An 18,529-nucleotide genomic window follows, 5' to 3' on the forward strand; every position below is an offset into this window, starting at 1 on the left:
AAATTGTGAAATTTTATATTCTCTGATTTAACATGACCACACACACATTTCACAGGCACATTATTGAGCTATGGATTTTAGAACAAACTCTGATTTATTGATGAATATTCTGAAAATTATGTCTTTATTCTGAGGTTTGCAGAAATTTATTTTCTTTGACTTAAATCTCAGAGTTTAAAATTCGAGAGATTTGATCTTGATTTTTATTTCAAATATTCAGAGAATGTGAAGAGAATATGTTTCAAACGGATGTATTATTAGTGGGTTTACATGCACAACATTTTAATAGGAGAACGTGTAATCAGCATTTATTACTGCGCATGTTTTACTGCACTCATGATGATTACTCTCGTTTCTCTATCCCACTAACATTCATCTACCAGTTACATTTTGACAGGTGTCTAATTGAACAAAAAGCCCATGCGTACTCAGTTCAACAAAATCTGAAGAGTTTTTCAGATCAGATTTTATTGCTTATTATTCAATTTTACACTTACTCTCTACTTTCACTTTCTAACCAACACTCTTACATTCTGTTCTCTGCAAATTCAAACCTTCGTCTACACACTTCCTCAAACATCTTCTTCTCATAATCTCTGTTCTAATGGCCACTACAGCTTTTATCTTGGCAGGTGTTGAATTCGTTCCTAATAACTATGCAGCCATCCTTGATACTGCTGAAGCCCCAAGGGATTATCATCCCTTTCAGCGATTCTTGGCACAAAGTGTCATCGGTACAGCTCTCACCGCTCCTGCAAGACTTTCAGGAAGCCAAATCATCAGCTTTTGGAGGACGGGTACATATGACAATGGTGGTGCAGATGGATCACCATCAATTGTGTTTTCCTATGATGGGGAGGAGTATGCAGTTACTCCAGCAACAGTCCGTCAGGCACTCAACTTGCCAGAACATCCTGCATACATTACAAATGGAGATGCAAATCTCAGAACAATGATGCTTGATTTGGGGTACTACGAATCTCTGGATAAACTGGGTCAGCTGAAGCGTCCATGGCTCAATAAGGAGTGGAGCTTTTTCTTTGATTGCATTACTAGAGCTTTCCAGAAGAAATCTACCAACTGGGATGCTATTCCAATGGACATGCTCCAAATCGGGTATTCTCTGATCTATTCTACTGCTTTTGATTTTGGTAGATTAGTTCTTAGAAATATTGGTGAAAGAATGCTTGAGAACAGAAAAGTCATTTATTTCTCAAGATTTTGTCAATTGTTGTTTAATGCCACTGTTGGAGAAGTAGATTTTGATGCTGCAGATGAGATCAAACCTTTTAAACTTCATAAAAGGGCTTTTAAGGATCTCATATCTAAAGATGAGAAGAGACCAGTTCTCAGGCCTCTGCAAATCCCAGCTCCATTCAGGGCAAGGCTGAATCTTCCTCAGGAACCACAACCACAGCCTCAACAATCTCAACCACAACATCCTACCTCTCCCACAGTCACCAGAAAACCCAGATCATCAACTACAAAACCATCCAAATCAATAAAGTCTGATGACCAACCCTCTACAACAAAAACCAGAACCTCTGTCGATACACAAGTTCTACAGACAAAGTCTGATATACCAGTAAACTCTGATTCTCCAAACTCTGATGTCCCAGTAAACTCTGAAGCTGCTTCTCCTCCAAAGCAGAAGAAAAGAAGAAGGCTTGTTGCAGCATATGACTTTGATGATCTTGAACCTGCACAAGATGTAAACTCTGAACCTACACCTACAACAACCAATGAACCTGCTCAGTCTAGTCCTCAACAAAAACCAGCTAGATTCAAAAGAAGGGCACACAAGCCAAAGAGAGCCAAGATTCCAGAATCTGAAATTACTGATTTCACTATCCAAGAAGAGCAAACACCATCAAGACCAATTCCTGTTGATCCTTCTCAAGCTCTGATGGTGGAACCTCTTCAAGCTGTTCCTATCACTGATGCCACACCATTATCTCCTACAACATCTCCTAAAGCATCTCCTACAGCATCTGTAGTAGATGAAGAGATCAGGTGTGATGAACCAGTTACTGCTGAAGCTGGAGCAACTCAGTCTGATTGTCAAACTCCACTATCTGATCATGGTCAAATTCCTCAATCTCCAATGAAAATTCCAGAGGATGCCATTGTTCATGATACAGCTCCAGAGAACTACAGGTCTGATGTAGTTGATGAAACTGACAAAGTAGCTGTGGAAGCGTTACAAACTCTTGCTCAGACTGGTGAAGAGCCCATCAAGTCACAGTCTGAAGATAAAGGAAAATCTGCTCAGGATAATGTGGAGAAAGTTGCAGATCCTGTTCCTGCAGATGAAAAAGCAAACTCTGATCCTGAGGATGATACCAGTTCAGATACTGACAAGGATGACAATGCTGAAATCCCTTTGACACAACAGAAATGGGAGTCTACTAGCCAGTTCAATGCAAGGCTACAAACTCTGAATACAGCCTCTGAGCCACTCCCAAGGGATCTTCAGGTTGATCCACCAAATGAAGTCTGGGATAAACTCTGGTTGAGTCACCAGCACTCCTTGGAAACACCTAAAGCTGAAGAGTTCTTAGCTATGGCAGAGAAGAGAATTACAAACTCTGATGTTATGTCAAGCCTCAAGGGCACAATTCTATATCTGAAGACATTTCATCCTGCTCATGCCCAGACATCTAAATCCATTGATAGTCTAAGAACAGAGGTGGCAAAGGTCAAGGAGACAAATGACCTGGAAAAGAAAAGGACCATCAATCCTATGAAAGAAAGTGTACAGAAGCTGGTCACTACAAATGAATCTCTTAACCAAAGGATGACCTTGATTGAATCCAATCAAGAAAAGATGTCCAAACAGCTTGAAGCTATCCAAACTTCACTTTCTCTGATCACATCCATTCTGATTCCTGATGAGGATGATGTCAAAAAGGGGGAGAGAGTAGCTCAAGTCAAATGCAAGTCTACTACTCAACCTCTGAAAAGGAAGAAAAAGGATGATGATGATGATGCTGATGATTTTACAAAGCACAAAAGATTTCAAGCAGGGACTGGTGGAAGAGTTTCAAACTCTGACAGTCAGAAACAATCTAAGCAAAGCACAAAGCCTGGTCCAACTCACAACATCACATCTGGATCTAAGCAAAGACCAGTGACTGGATCAGACAAACCCATGACTGATGAAGAGCTTGCTAGATTGATTTTTGAACAAGAAAATCCAGAAGCAAATTTGGATTTGGAGTTGATTGCTGCAGAAGAAGAAGAACTAAAGAAAGAATATGCTGAAGCAATAAAGTCAGGAAAAATCCAAAAGCCTGCAAAGTCAACTACCAAGCCAAAAGAAAAAGGAATACTGATCAAAGAAGCTACTGTTGCTGATCAGAGTTTACCAATCAAGAAGGTATACTCTGAAGATGAATACACCTCCAAGGGTAAAAACAAAGTAGATGAACATCTGGAAAAAGGATGGGAAAAGAAGAAGCCTACAACCTCTGACAAGGATCAAGTTGTGAGGGAAAGGAAAACAGAAGCTGCAATCTCTGACAAAGCTCATGTTGCAGAATCTCAAGAAGAAAGATTGACCTCTGACACAGCTCAAGTCAATAAGGAAGCAAAGAAAGACACAGTCTCTGACAAAGCTCAAGCTGTGTTCAAACCAACAACTACTCCACTGGCTGGATTTGAAAAGCCTACTCTGATGACTGAAATAAGTTTTGAAAAAGGCTCAATTAAACCATTTTCCCATCAAAAGGTAGGAAGAGATAAAGGAGGGCTGGGATCCAAGTATGAAAAATTTGATCAGAGTATAGGATCAAGACCAGATGACCCCTCATCTCTCTGTGCTCCCAAGACTGGAGTATTGCAAGACAAAATGGAAAAACTTGATTCAGTTCAGTTGGCAAAGAATGACAGAGGAGATAATATTCTTATCTACTTCATGTCTGATGGAACAGTGTTTAGAGTACTTGAAGCAGATCTCTATGCTAAACACTGGGAGGAATTGAGATATGTATCACACATATTTCAAGTGAAAAACAAGTCAGGACAACACATCTCCAACCTGCTAAAGGATCAGATCAGAAGAAAGATGGGGATTACAGGAAACAAAAATGCTGGACCTTTCATTCCTAAATACCTCAATCATAAAGGACAGCTGGTGGAGATGAAGAAAAATTCAGCAAAGATTGAAACAATAGGTGGAATCAGAACTCTTGCATTTAATGAAGAGTCTGATAAAGCTTACAATATCAGGCTGGATAGGGACTTGAAGAAGAACAAGATTTATGATCTCAGAGCTGCAATTTATCAAACTGGAGTTTCAGATCCAGAGCTGAGAGAGATCAAGAGACAAATGATTACAGTGCTTGAAGAAGCTGAAAAAGAACTCCTCAGAGGGTATCTAAAGACAGCAAATGGTGTCTATGCAGCTAAGGAGTAAAGTATCTGTAAGTCTTAAAAGTTTTCTGTTATATAGTTAAACTCTGTTGCATTTGACTTAAATGTTTTGACATCATCAATTATCTGTTAACTTGCACATAACTTATTCATGCACAAGTTGGGGGAGATTGTTAGATATAATTGATGATTACTAATATTCTTAAAGTCTGTTTTAGAACAGGAATCATCAGAGTTTAAACTGGAAGCTGATCAGAGTTTAGTAAAGTCTGACAGAGTTTAAATAAAGTCTGATCAGAGTTTACATAGTCAAGACTCGACAGAGTTTACACGTGGAAAGAGCTCAGAAGCGGATATACTTCAAGGAAGGATAGAAGCTGAGGAGTGATTTGCTGACTATGGAAACTAAACAGAAAACTGGAGCAATCTTTGATTGATAGAATTCATAGCAGATTTATAGGATATCAAATCAGAGATTGATTTTGTAACTGTGTCTATATAAACACAGATTAGGGTTACTCTATATGAGTTGAGTTATCGAGTACATTGTTAAGAACCCTAGCAGCTCTTAGTGATAATATATAAATCACTGAGAGAGTTTTTGTAACCTACTAAGCTTTGTGAATAAGAGTTTACTGCTTTCAATCTCTTATATTGTCCAATTGTGTTATTGATTGTGTTCACTATATCTGTTTATATAGTGAGTTTATAGGACCTAACAAAAAATAAAAAAAATATATACATAATCATATTCAAAAATAAAGAATTGGATTTTTATCATTATAATATCTCATTTTATTTGATTGATATTTATGTTCTCTCGTTCAGTTAAGGATATATACAGACACACACACACACACACACATATATATATATATATATATACATGTTATATTATTTATATTAATACACGTATTTGCCAAATATATATTTGAATTTTAGTTTTATTTAATGTAAATGAATCCCAGTTTATATATATAATGAATTTTCACTATTGTTATCTTTTACCAACTATTATAGCTAACGTTATTAAAGGAGTCTCTAGCATGGTTTACTATTTTTAAATTAACAAAATTATATCAAGCTTGGTATTTGAAAGAATTTGAATCGATCCAAACCATATCCTATATTTTCAGAAATTTATTTTTATATTAATTCAGTGAGCTTCAACTTAATTATGAGAGAATTCACAATTCGAAATCCTAACCATGTATATAACTCGCTCTTGAATTCTACCTAGTCTTTTCCGAAAATCAGGTCAAGTTTCAATTTTCGAATATGAAAATAGGTCGAGAAATAATGACCCAAATACAACAACTTGGGTAATCCACAAACCCACCACAGGCCCCAAAAAATTATGATTTGTTGGTGTAATTGGTAGTACTTAAATTCCTTACGTGCTCGTAGGACGAAAAGGATAGCCCAGAGGCATAAATCGTACCTCTCTAGCCATTGTAGGAAGACATCGGGTAGCTTCATGTTCCCATCTCCGAACTGTTTCCATTATGGTATAATACAACCAACCTTCGTGTCTCCACCTCAGGAAACTTGACTAATCAAGCTTCCGAGAGTTAGTTTTGAATACCAAATATGGCAACCCGTGACAACACGAGTCTTTTTCGAAAATCACATCAAGTCCCAATTAAATACGAAAATAAGGAAAAATATACTGACCGAAATAAAACAACTTGTAATACACAACACGAGTCTTTTTCGAAAATCACATCAAGTCCCAATTAAATACGAAAATAAGGAAAAATATACTGACCCAAATAAAACAACTTGTAATACACAAGCCCACCACACGCCCGAAAACTTAGGATTCACAATCTCCCATTTTTTGATGATTACCCACTAATTTCAAGAGTATTACTCGGCGTGAATATGTTTACATGTGGACACAACTTGGAAATAACCAATATAACGAAGAATATTAACAAATAAAACAAAATATCCAAATTTCCCAAATAAATAACTTAACATAAAACAAACATAAATAACCATGTCTTGTTGTCAACACAACACTTTAAAATCAACATAAAAACTACCAAGCACTTGCTTAAATTCAGAAAAAAAATATCCAAAAATTAATTAAAGGAAAACAACACCATAATTAAGTGATTAAAACAAAGAGGAAGATTGGCAATACTAGAAAGATGTTGGTGAGAATAATGACCATGTTCACAAAACTTATAGAGGATGAGGTTCAAGCTCGGCAACAGATATTGAAGAACTTGGTATAAGCTTGGAAACAAATGCCGAAGAACTTGGTATAAGCTGGTAAACCCTCAAATAGAAGATGTCACTACCATTACTTACCCCTTAAAGGTATCATAAATCTCAAATAAACTTGGATATAATTATTTCCTCTTAATCATTTGATTATTATTAAAGAAATTCTTTGTGAAGTAGAAACATTAACTAAAGTGACTATATAAAGGAGTCATATTAGCTATTCACCTTTCTGCCCAAAAAGATTATTCTGCAAGATGAATAGTTTCGTGTTTTAACCTCATAAATTCTCTCAAAAGGCATCGAGAACTACAACATATATTAATGATTAACCTGTTAACAAAGGTGTCACTTCATATATATGTAACATCACAAAACTAGAGGTCTCCATAGTCTGTGATTTTGACATGACATTGAGTTTCCAATGTATATACCATATATCTTTTGCTTATTTTGCAAGCAATTACCTTGACTTCATACCATATATGTCTTTTGGGCATTGCCCACTCATAGAGAATTAACTAACACCCACACAAAATTAGATGCAACAATCTAAGTTGGGGATTTTATTTTCAATAATATAAAATATTCAAATTTTGAGCTACATTTTCTAATTTCATACACATGCGGTTCATATTACCTTTGTAATATAATTTTTAACCATATTGTTTTTGAATTAAAAAAAGAGAAGATGTTAGTAACTATCTTCTTCAATAAGTATTAGTATACACACTTGTCATATATAAAGTTTGAGAACCAAATTTGTAGTGGTAAAGAAAGAAAATTTAAGTGTTGTGAAAGGCTTCTTGCCCTCTCACGCCACTGCTTATGTGACCTATCATGAAATTGGTCCCTTCCTATATAAGAAAATTGTCAATGAAAGTGAATCCAAAGTAGAGTTAATATCATATATACATGATGTCAAATAAAACAATATTATATAGTAAATTTGTAAACAATGATCTAAAATATTTTATGGTAGTTAATTTTGCACATAATAATTTTCAGGAAATTTTATTGTATAATATAGTTGTCAACCAAATTTTTCTCAAAATTAAATTGAGAAAAACTCAACAAAATCTCCTAGAAATTTTAAAACTAAATCGTATAATATATATACTAACCAAGCGGAGCATTATATGAATTTTATTTTTTATTTCGTAATTTCACAAACTTACAAAATAATGACTATCTATCGGATATTTGTAAACTAAAAAATCCAAAATAACCAAATGTTGAATATCTCAATTTTTTAATATTCATGAATTTATTTTATAAATTTAAAATATTTAAATTTTGTAATCTCATATAATTATTTAGAAGCAAAAATATAGGAGGTATTTAAATCTATACAATAAAAAATATTAAAATATTGAATACCTTGTTACTTCTGCATATTATATTTAATTCACATATATATTTTGTAAATTTTTATATTTTAAATAGAATCAAGTGGTCATCTCACATCACTCCGTGTGATTGAGAGAGACAACAATTGAGGAACCCTTACTAGAACAAGAAACACAATTTTTTTACAGTGCTTGTTGAAATGTAAAAGAAACAATAGTTTTAATATACATTACTGTTGTTGGAAACAAATACAAGCAATGGTTTGACTAAATAGACAACTGTCAATAGATGTCAAGCAAGAGTGCCAAAGTTCATTTAATAACTACTTCAAACAACGGTTATTTTAGTACCATGTTATTTGAAAGCATAGCCACAACATGTTATAAGAAACAATAAATATTGGCTTACACCCTTAAACACTACTTAAACACTAACTTATTTTTAGGAGTTATAATGACCCACTTCTTTATCACTTTATATATTGTTTTATAATTAATTTTTAATACTTCTAGTTTAATCAGGAAAACATAGGTCTTTTAATATTAACCTCTCTCACTTCTCTCTGGCGTACTAATTTCTTCTTATCATCTCCTCCGATTCTTCCCATCATCTCTTCCAACTATCAGGTATCTCCTACTAATTTTCACTTGCTAACAAAAAATTACACACACATGTTATATAACTAGTTAACATTGAAGCTATTTCATCTCCTCTATTTTGATTTTAATAAGCCTTTTTGTGTTTTTTGTATAGGATAATGGATTCCGAGTTTGAGAATCAGTGTTTAGAACAAGAAGAAAATGAAGAGAACGAGAAACAGAGTCATCGTCAGTGCAAGAGAAAAATAATGATGGCGAAACCACTAAACAACTCTCACCTCGGGAGGTAAATACAATTTTTAAAATTGATGGGGTTAATACATATCTAACAGTTGCTTGTCATCGTTATGGTGAACCAAATCAAAAAGTGGTGGATAGCTTAAAACCCAAACCAGTTGTGAAAACAAATTGTAAAGCAAGACTTTGCGCGAAAAGGATGGACGAGGATAATAAATGGCATGTGACTCAATTTGATAATAAGCACAATCATGATTTGAGTCCAAGCAAAGCACATCGTTTTCGATGTAATAGGAAATTGACTAAACATGCAAAGAGAAGTCTTAATTTATATGATGAAGCTGGTATTCCGATGAATAAGAGTTACAACGCTCTTGTGGTTGAACATGGAGGTCACAAGAATATGCCTTTTAGTAAAAAAGATTGTGAGAATTATATGAGAGAAATAAGAAAACTGAGGTTGGCTGAGGGTGATGCTGTTGCGCTACAAAATTATTTTAACAAAGCCCAGTCTATAGATTCCCATTTTTATTACTCAATAGATCTTGATGATGAAAATAGGATAAAAAAATTATTTTGGGCTGATGCACGATGTAGAGCAACATATAAAGAATTTGGAGATGTCGTGGCATTTGATACGACATACTTGACCAACAAATATGATATGCCATTCGCGCCTTTTGTAGGAGTTAATCATCATGGTCAGTCAATTTTACTTGGTTGTGGTTTAGTTTCAAATGAAGACACGATAACATTTGTGTGGTTATTTCGAACTTGGCTCACCTGCATGTTTGGTAATCCTCCTAATGCTATAATAACTGATCAGGATAGAGCAATGCAAAATGCAATTGAGCAAGTTTTTCCTAAGGCACGTCATAGATGGTGTTTATGGCACATTATGAAAAAGATTCCTGAAAAATTGAAAGGGTATAAGGAATACGATTCAATAAAGTTTCAGCTACAAAATGTTGTATATGATTCCATTGATATTGATACTTTTGAAATTGGATGGAGTTCCATGATTTCAAAATTCAATTTGGAAAACAATGATTGGCTTAATGGATTGTATGAGGGAAGACATAGATGGATCCCATGTTTTGTGAAAGATTGTTTTTGGGCAGGAATGTCCACTACACAAAGAAGTGAAAGTATGAATGCTTTTTTTGATGGATATGTTAATGCTAAAACATCTTTAAGAGAATTTGTGGAAAAGTATGATAATGCTTTAAAAGATAAAGTGGAAAAAGAAGTTAATGCTGATACTCGCTCATTAAGTACTACAATTCCCTGTGTTACTCCTCATGCTATGGAAAAACAATTTCAAGAGAATTATACCAATGACAAGTTCAAAGAGTTTCAAAAAGAGATTGTAAATGTAATGTATTGTGAATGCATGATGTTACAGTCCGATGAGGCTATTTTTAATTATCAAGTGGAAGAGATCCAGTATGTAGGTGATTCTCAAACTCTAAGAACTGTAAAATACAATGTTGTTTTCATTAAAGATATGGAACTTGAGTATGAGGTAAAATGTGAATGTCGTCTTTTTGAGTTTCGGGGAATAATATGTAGACATATCATCAAGGTGCTTCTTTTCAAGCAAAATGTTTTTACTATTTCAAGTAAATACATTTTAAAAAGGTGGAGAAAGAATGTAAAGCGATGTCATAGTAGAACTAAGGTGACATATAGTACATGGAAAGATACTGAGGAAAAAAGGATGTATGAAATGGTTTGTGATGCATTCTATAGAATTGTTGATTTGGCGGCTGAAAATTTAGAGAGATGCAACCACTTAGTTGGTACATTTAAAAAACTAGAGTTGGAATGGGATACTAATGATAAAGGTTGTTCCAAGAATATATCAACCAACAAGCAATCTGAGAGGAGTGAAGGTAAAAAGCCATCAAATCTGAGTTCTACTATTCTTTCTCCGATTAAGAAAAGATGCAAAGGTCGCCCTCCAGTGAAGAGGAAGCAGTCTAAGGTGGATACAATTGTAAAAAATCTGAGGAAGAAGGTATGTTTCTAAATTTTCTTGATATTTATATAGTTTCCTTGTACATTTGTTTTTTTTATTATACTATTTGTTTGATTTTGTAGCCCAAAACCGGTGGGAAAAAAAATTGCAAGAAAACAAATTTAATAGATCTGAATGTACCAAGTGAAGAGCTTATGTCATACTTGCCAAATGGTGGTGAGTTTTTTTTATCTTACATTAATTTTATTGTATTTTCTTCGTGAAGAACATACCTTTCTAATTCTGATTTCTTATGATGTTAATGTTACTACAGGTATAATGCAGGACGATAACGATGCTGCTTGTTCCTGATGAGACTTTTTTTTTTTTTGCTAAATGAAAATATTATAAAGAAAAGGAACAAAAAGACAAAGTCTAGGGGCATCCCCCGCGATGGACTAGAGAACAGACTCTCCTAGTCAAGCAAATAAAGCAACAGACTAGCTGCTAGCCAGAGCATTACAAACAAATACAATTAACTAACTAGTATAGTATATGGCTCAGGGTGGGATCATTCTGTAGCCTTCTCTTAAAACTCGCACAAGTATATAACTTCTCACGAACCATACGCTTGACAGAAGTTAACAATTGAGAAGCTGGGATGGCTTGGCCACCATGAATACGCGAATTACGTTCCTTCCAAGTCAGGTAAATTACCACAGAAGTGAATAGATAAGCAATATTCTGCTCAAAGCGAGGGAGGTTACCAGCAAAGAAAGAGCCCTGCATCCAATTCTGCCAATTAATGGTGAGAGGGTAAGGACATGCTCGCAGCATCAAGCTTGTATAAGGGCATTCAGAGAATAAATGTTGGACAGTTTCATTGTAATTTTGGCATAAAAGGCAAGTAGGGTCCGGAACAGTCATTTCGAAATATTCCATACGATCTTTAGTGAGCAAACGATTCCGGCAAGCAAGCCAGGAGATGAAAGAGCATGAAGGTATGTGAAATCTGTGCCATAGGAATCTACACCACGGGACAGTTGGACTTACCTGTCGAAGGGCATACAAGATGGTAGTTCTGTTAACTAATGTGTCCCCGTTCCAAAGGACAGCATCATTGGTACTAATAGGACAAGACTGGAGCATATTGCGGAAGCTGATAACATGAGGGTCATTTGTAGAGACAACAGACCACTGGTTATGAATAATTAGGGATCCGACTAAAGCATCAGGAGTTGAGTCCATCATAGTAACAAAACCAGAACCAAATTTTTCAATCAGAGGGAGGTTCGTTAACCATGGGTCATGCCATGCTTTAAATTTAGAATCCATCTTCACTCTATAAGAGATGAACTGCAAGGCTAAAGATCGAGAGTTGAAGATTTTTCGAAGGCTCCAAGGGCATTTGTAGGGCAGTTTAGCAGTCCAGAATGCCTTGTGTTTTAAAAAGCACGAGTGTACCCAGATAAGCCAGAGGGAAGTGGGATCAGGTTGGGAGAGTCTCCAAACTTGGTACAAAATAGCAGTTGAATTGCAAAGGAAGAGATCTCTAATGCCCAAGCCACCTTCATCCTTCGTATAACAGCAGTCAGACCATGCAACTTTATATTGGCATTTGGCATCAAGTTTACCAGCCCATAAAAATTTGGCAAAGATTGATTGGAGACGCTTGAGCACACTCTTGGGAAGGAATAGGTACATACTCCAGTATCCTTGAACACCTTGTAGTACAGTATTAAGAAGCTGAAGACGACCACTATATCTTAAAATTCTTGTAGTCCAGCAATCAATTTTTGTGCAGATTTTTTGAATCAGCGGCGTGCAAATTTGATTGTTAAGTCTGCTAGTAATGAGAGGCAGTCCAAGATAAGTGATGGGTAAAGCACCACGACTGAAACCATATCGCTGAAGAGTATCATTAATAATATTCTCAGGAACGTTACAGAAAAATCCTCTGCATTTACTTGGGCTAAGATTCAGGCCAGACCAAGTGGAGAACTGCATAACAGCGTCAAGCAGAAGGTTAATAGATTGACTTTCACCTTTGCAGAAAAGAAACAAATCATCAGCGAAAATAACGTGACTAAGCTTCATCTGATCAGTGCGCCAATGAAAAGAGAAGTGCTCAGCATTCTGGATTTGATACGCTAGAAGAGCAGTTAGAACTTCAAGGCTAATTACAAACAAATACGAAGAGAGTGGATCTCCTTGACGGAGACCACTTTTGCAGGGGAAATAGCCTTCAAGCACACCATTAATCTTGATCGAGATCATACACTTAGTTATGCAAGATTTGATCCAGAGTATAAATTGAGCAGGGAAGAGCATACGTTCCATAGCAGAGAAAAGGAAATCCCAATTTAGGCTATCAAAAGCCTTGTGGATATCCAATTTAAAGGCACACCTGGGAATGCCATCATTGCGGTGGTAATCTTTGCATAGCGCTTGAACAATCATGATATTATCACCAATAACTCGCTTGGGAATAAAAGCAGTTTGATTGTGAGAGATGAGTGAGGGAATTATCAGTTTCATACGCCCAACTAGCAGCTTAGTGATGCATTTGTAGAGAGTGTTGCAGCATGAAATTGGACGATAATGCTCCATTCTAGAGGGATTCTCGCATTTAGGAACAAGGGTGATGGCAACAGAATTAATGGCATTAGGGAGGTGAAGAGAATCAAAGAAGTACAAGATTCCATTAGTAACTTCATCCCCAATGATGTGCCAAGCCGCCAAATAAAATTCAGGAGTAAGACCATCCGGCCCAGGGCTCTTCTTCTTAGCCATGCGTTTAAGAGTGTTGAGAATGTCTTCTCTATTGAAAGGAGTGCATAGATATCTCTGTTGACTGCTAGAGAGCTGAGGGAGTTCAACATTTGAATCCATGAGATTAACTTGCTGAGAAGAGCCAAGCAGATTTTGAAAGTAACTTGTGGCAATAGCAGCAATATCTTTATGATCAGTAACAACATTCCCATTATGATCTTCCATAGCCAACAATTTGTTAGAATTCCATCTCCCTTTACAAGAACGATGAAAGAAGGAGTTGTTTCCGTCGCCAAGTTCAAGCCATTGAACTCTAGATTTTTGTTTTAAGAAAATTTCCTCTGAGGGCTAGAGCTTTAGAATAGGCAGAGCACAGATCCTCCTCGATATTCATAGCAGCAGCTGATGGGTTGGCAGGAAGATGTTCCTGGTAAGTGAAAAGAGCATTTCTGGCGGAGAGAACAGCTTCATGAAGATTTCCACTAGAGTGATTGAGCTGTTTTAGAGCAGTTTTTACTCTTTTTAGTTTCATTGATAAAATAAACCATGGATCACCATGAATCGGTTCACACCAAGCACTGTCCACAGTGTGTAGAAAACTGGGATTCTCAATGATATGTTGGAAAACCTGAAATGGTTTGAACAGCTTAGGGGCCTCAACTCCAAGGTAAGTCATTACAGGACTATGATCAGATAAGCCTCGAGAGAAAAATTGAGCTCGAGAGAGAGGAAAAACATCAGGCCAGTTCGCATTGACGAGGACTCTGTCCAGCTTCTTAAAGATTGGAGAGCTGAGATTACTATCCCACCAAGTGTAGAATTTCCCTGAAAAATTCAGATCAAAGATATCCAAAGTATCCACAATATCTCTAAATTCCCTCATAGCAGTCGTAATGATATTAGGATTATTACTAGCTTCATCAAGCTTGAGGCAAACATTAAAGTCACCCGTTAGAGCCCAAGGAGAATCAGCAGGTAAGGAGGCTTTGAAATTAATCAAGTCACACCAGAGATTTCGTCTTTCAATATAGTCATTAGAAGCATATATGAAAGAAACAAAAAAAGACAGCTGAGATTTATGAGAAGAAACTTTACAGGAGATGTGCTGAGAATGGACCACAATATGAGATACTGTCCAAGCAGCAGGATCCCATCCGAGCCAGATTCTTCCATTATGGTGGCATTCATAATTAAAAAGCCACTGAAATTTAGGATTTTTAAATCTGCAATAGAAGAGACGTCTGCCCAGGATTTATAAAAGATTTAATAGATTGTTTCATAGTTAAATTGGAAGAAGACTATAGCTTACTATTTGTATCAGCAATACATTTGCATTTCTTTGTAATAGGTGCTGATTTCTTAGAGTTTTTATTTATATTTTTGTAGTTCTTTGATTGCAAACATAATGCAGAATAAATTTTATTTTAGTTGTGATTCTTGTTTTGCTTGTTATTCTTTTCAGTGTGCCCAGGAGTTAAGAATGATTTTGTTTGTCCGTCAAAATTCTGTCAAAAAATGCTAGGAGTTAAGAAAGTTTCTTGGGTGGTGTTTTTATTTTTTTTGGGTCACTGGTTATTATGGACCAGTTATTCAGTATTGGGGAGAGGTATTTATTTTAGGTGATCTTAGTTGGATGGGGGTCTGCAGATGGTTTCTGTGACAGGAGGTGTGAATTTTCTGTGGCTTCAGTTGTTTGTTTTTTAATTTATTTCTGTGTTGGCACTTTGTACTCAGATGTGCATGATTGTGGAGGATGGAGCTCTGTTGGTTTTAGTAGAGTGGGCATGTGGAGGAATTTTGTCTGGGAGGAGTTCTGGTTCTGTTTCTGGAAGGGCAGGTAGGAAAGTTTTTTAGTTGGTTTGTTTGGTTGGTGTTTGTAGGCTGTAGCTTAGTTCAGTGGATGAATATGTAGCATAATTACATGACTTCCTTGCCTAGATCTTTCATCCCAATTAGCAAATTTTCTTGCTGAATAATATAAAGTTCAATCCTTAGAGAACAACACAACAAACTGAGCAGAGACAATTGCAGAGTACTACTGATGCCAGAATCACTGATTTAAGAAGTTAGGATCACATTAGAAAATGTAAAAACATGCTGAAGTTTAAAAATAAAAAAAAATTATTTTAGATCCTATCAAAAGAAAAATAAAATAATTTTTGAGGAATTATCTTTGGGCAGGAAGAATTTTATTCTGATATGAATAAATTATGATAATTATGTAACAAATTTAATATTTTTAATTATAAGTTATACATAGGCGATAGAAGATTTATTTAAGGAAATTTATATATTTTATAGAAATTAAAATTTATATATTTTATATTAATTAATATATTTATATTAATTTATATAAATTTCATATATTTTATATTTTATATATATTATATATTTATTTATATATATATATATTTTATAAAAAATTAATTTTTAAAATTAAAATTTGTAAGTAAATAAGAAAAATTGGAGTGTCAAAATATATTTTAGTGAAATTGGAATGTCAAAATATTTTTAGAATGTCAAAATATTTATTGAAAGAATTAATATACTAAAAAGTACGTTGATAAAACAAACAAACAGAAGAATAAAACAAAACAAACAGAAGAAGGAAAGAAAAGTTGGGTAATGCAGCTCCTAAAAATGGGATAGTGTTTAAGTAGTGTATAAGGGTGTAAGCCAATATTTATTGTATAAGAAAATTTGTTATCTTAGACTTTGTTAGACAAGCAGTTGAACCACAAGTATTGTAACTAAACCAGAATACTTTGTTAAAATACTTATGGTTAACGTTGTCTGAAAGGTCTTTACACCATATTTTTAGTTTTAACTGCCATTGTAATTTAGGTTTTCAAACAGCACTTTCATCTTCTAAATGTGACCTTGTTTAGTAAATAAAAACTGTAGTATGAAAGCATAGCCACAATAGGTTAGGTCTAAACCATAGTTATTTATATTTGACACATTGGTTTATATATAACTTGTCCTCGAAACCAAAGTATTTACAAAATTCCAAATTCTAAAAACTAGATACAAAACTAATTTGATCACCTGCGTTTTTTTAGTTGGATTGATATATATCACCGTCGCGAACAACTGCTTCATTCTACTGTGCCACAAGAATCTTAGGGCTTTAAGTTTTTCACTTGACCCTGTTCTTCAAGTCTAGATGGTATGACCTAGCCCGCACTTGTAATTAAAATGAAGCATATATCAATTAGGACCAAGATTTTTATGAACCATATAACTATCACAAATAATTGAAGGCTTGTAAGAAGAGATAATTACCTGGAAGCTCCCATCACCAATGCAAGCAATTACTCTCTGATTCTCGTCACCTTGTGCATATACCCGAGTGTTGCACCAACAAACCAACCGATGGATCCATATTGCATTTGGAATTCATACCTTCATTTATTATCATCCCTAAGGTTAAACAAATGCAAACAAAATGTAGGAGAAAACTAAATAGTAGGAGGAGAGTTTACCCACATCCCATTGGCAAATTTAATTAGCACAAGGGAGACGTTAGCAAAAGATACTCTATCAAGATATCGTAGATTATTTCCACAATTTTCTTGTCCTTTTTGTGCTAGCTAGAAGCAAATTGGGTTCGTTGCCTTTATCTTCCACAAGATTAACTTTCTCCTCAACTTAATTGATATTTTGAAGTGCGACACTCGGAAGCATAGTGAGCATATTTTTGACAACTATAACACTTAGAATTTGATTTTTCATACCTTGGAATATATCTTCCTCTTCCACGACGTCTTGAATTTTTTGTCTCGTACAATCTTTCATCTTTTTGATTTTCCTCCCTCTATTGGCCACATCCTCTTCCTTGTCCATGTAGAAATCCTCTTCCATGTCCTCATCCACGACCTCTTTGACTCCTTCTGTATCTTCCATTATTATCTTTGAAAGATAATTTTGCCTGTAAGGCTTGTTCAATCGGCTCATTCTTTTTAAATATTTTTTCTTCATGGCCTTGTAGTGATCCCAGCTCATCAATAGTCATTTCATCTATATCTTTAGCCTCCTTAATTGCAACAACTTTGTAATCAAATTTAGAGTCAAGTGAACGAAGAACTTTTCAATAACACGAACATCACTTACCTCTTCTCCATTTATTTTTCATTTCATTGACAACGGTCAAGACCCTTGAAAAACGATCCGAGATTAGTTCGGATTCCTTCATTCGCAAGGCCTCAAATTCGTCATGAAGTGTTTGTAACCGAACTCTGTTTACTTTAGCATCTCCACTAAAAGAAGATTTGAGAGTATCCCAAACTTTCTTTGATGTTGTTGCGGAAGCCACTTTTTATCATAACTCATCCAAACATTGATGAATGATCATCATCACCTTTTGATCCATCATTCTTTGGGCTTAAGGTTGATCGTTTTGAACTTCATTCAAATTTGCTTCATTTTCGGGCACCTCCAATCCTTTTTTCATAATTTCCCACACATCATATGCTCCAAGGACCGCCTTCATACAAATGCACCAATTCTCATAATTTTTTTTGGTGAACTTTGCCATTTACCATGGATACATTCCATTTCCCATGATCTCCTTCTTCTTTACGCCACACAAGACATCTTTGAAGACAAGTAGAACCTTAGGCTCTTGATACCAGTTTGTTAGAAGAAAGGATCTCACTAAAACTCACACAAGACTATCTAGGAGAAGAAGTGTATTACTTGAAATTTTACTTTATTACAAATGACTTGGTACAAGGCTTTATATAGGACCCCATAGAAGAATCTACACACTTACTTAATTGCTAGATAATTCTTAGACTCCAAAAGACTGCACTTGAACATTCTAGAGATTACATGTATCTAGACCAATACATTGAACATAGAAATATACATTACATGTACCACTGTTATTCTAGAAACTCTCACATACTTCTATCATTTTAATAGTCAAAAATATATTATTTATTTTTAACACCCAAGGTGGTGGCATGAAAATAGGAGAACAAATAGAAACAACCCAGACTAC

The 18,529-nt window shown here is 35.2% G+C and overlaps 1 protein-coding gene across 1 annotated transcript; it reads right to left on the minus strand.

The window, feature by feature from the left end:
* Nucleotides 1–13,837: 13,837 nt before the first annotated feature.
* LOC135151457 (uncharacterized) lies at nucleotides 13,838–17,430 on the minus strand. Its single transcript, XM_064089908.1, has 2 exons — nucleotides 17,262–17,430; nucleotides 13,838–14,508 (listed from the first exon to the last, which is right to left on the minus strand). The coding sequence occupies exons 1-2, from the start codon at nucleotides 17,428–17,430 to the stop codon at nucleotides 13,838–13,840; spliced, it is 840 nt and encodes a 279-aa protein (XP_063945978.1).
* Between the last annotated feature and the right edge of the window lie 1,099 nt (nucleotides 17,431–18,529).

This window comes from Daucus carota, chromosome 3 (genome assembly GCF_001625215.2).
Source record: "Daucus carota subsp. sativus chromosome 3, DH1 v3.0, whole genome shotgun sequence".
NCBI classification, from domain to species: domain Eukaryota; kingdom Viridiplantae; phylum Streptophyta; class Magnoliopsida; order Apiales; family Apiaceae; genus Daucus; species Daucus carota.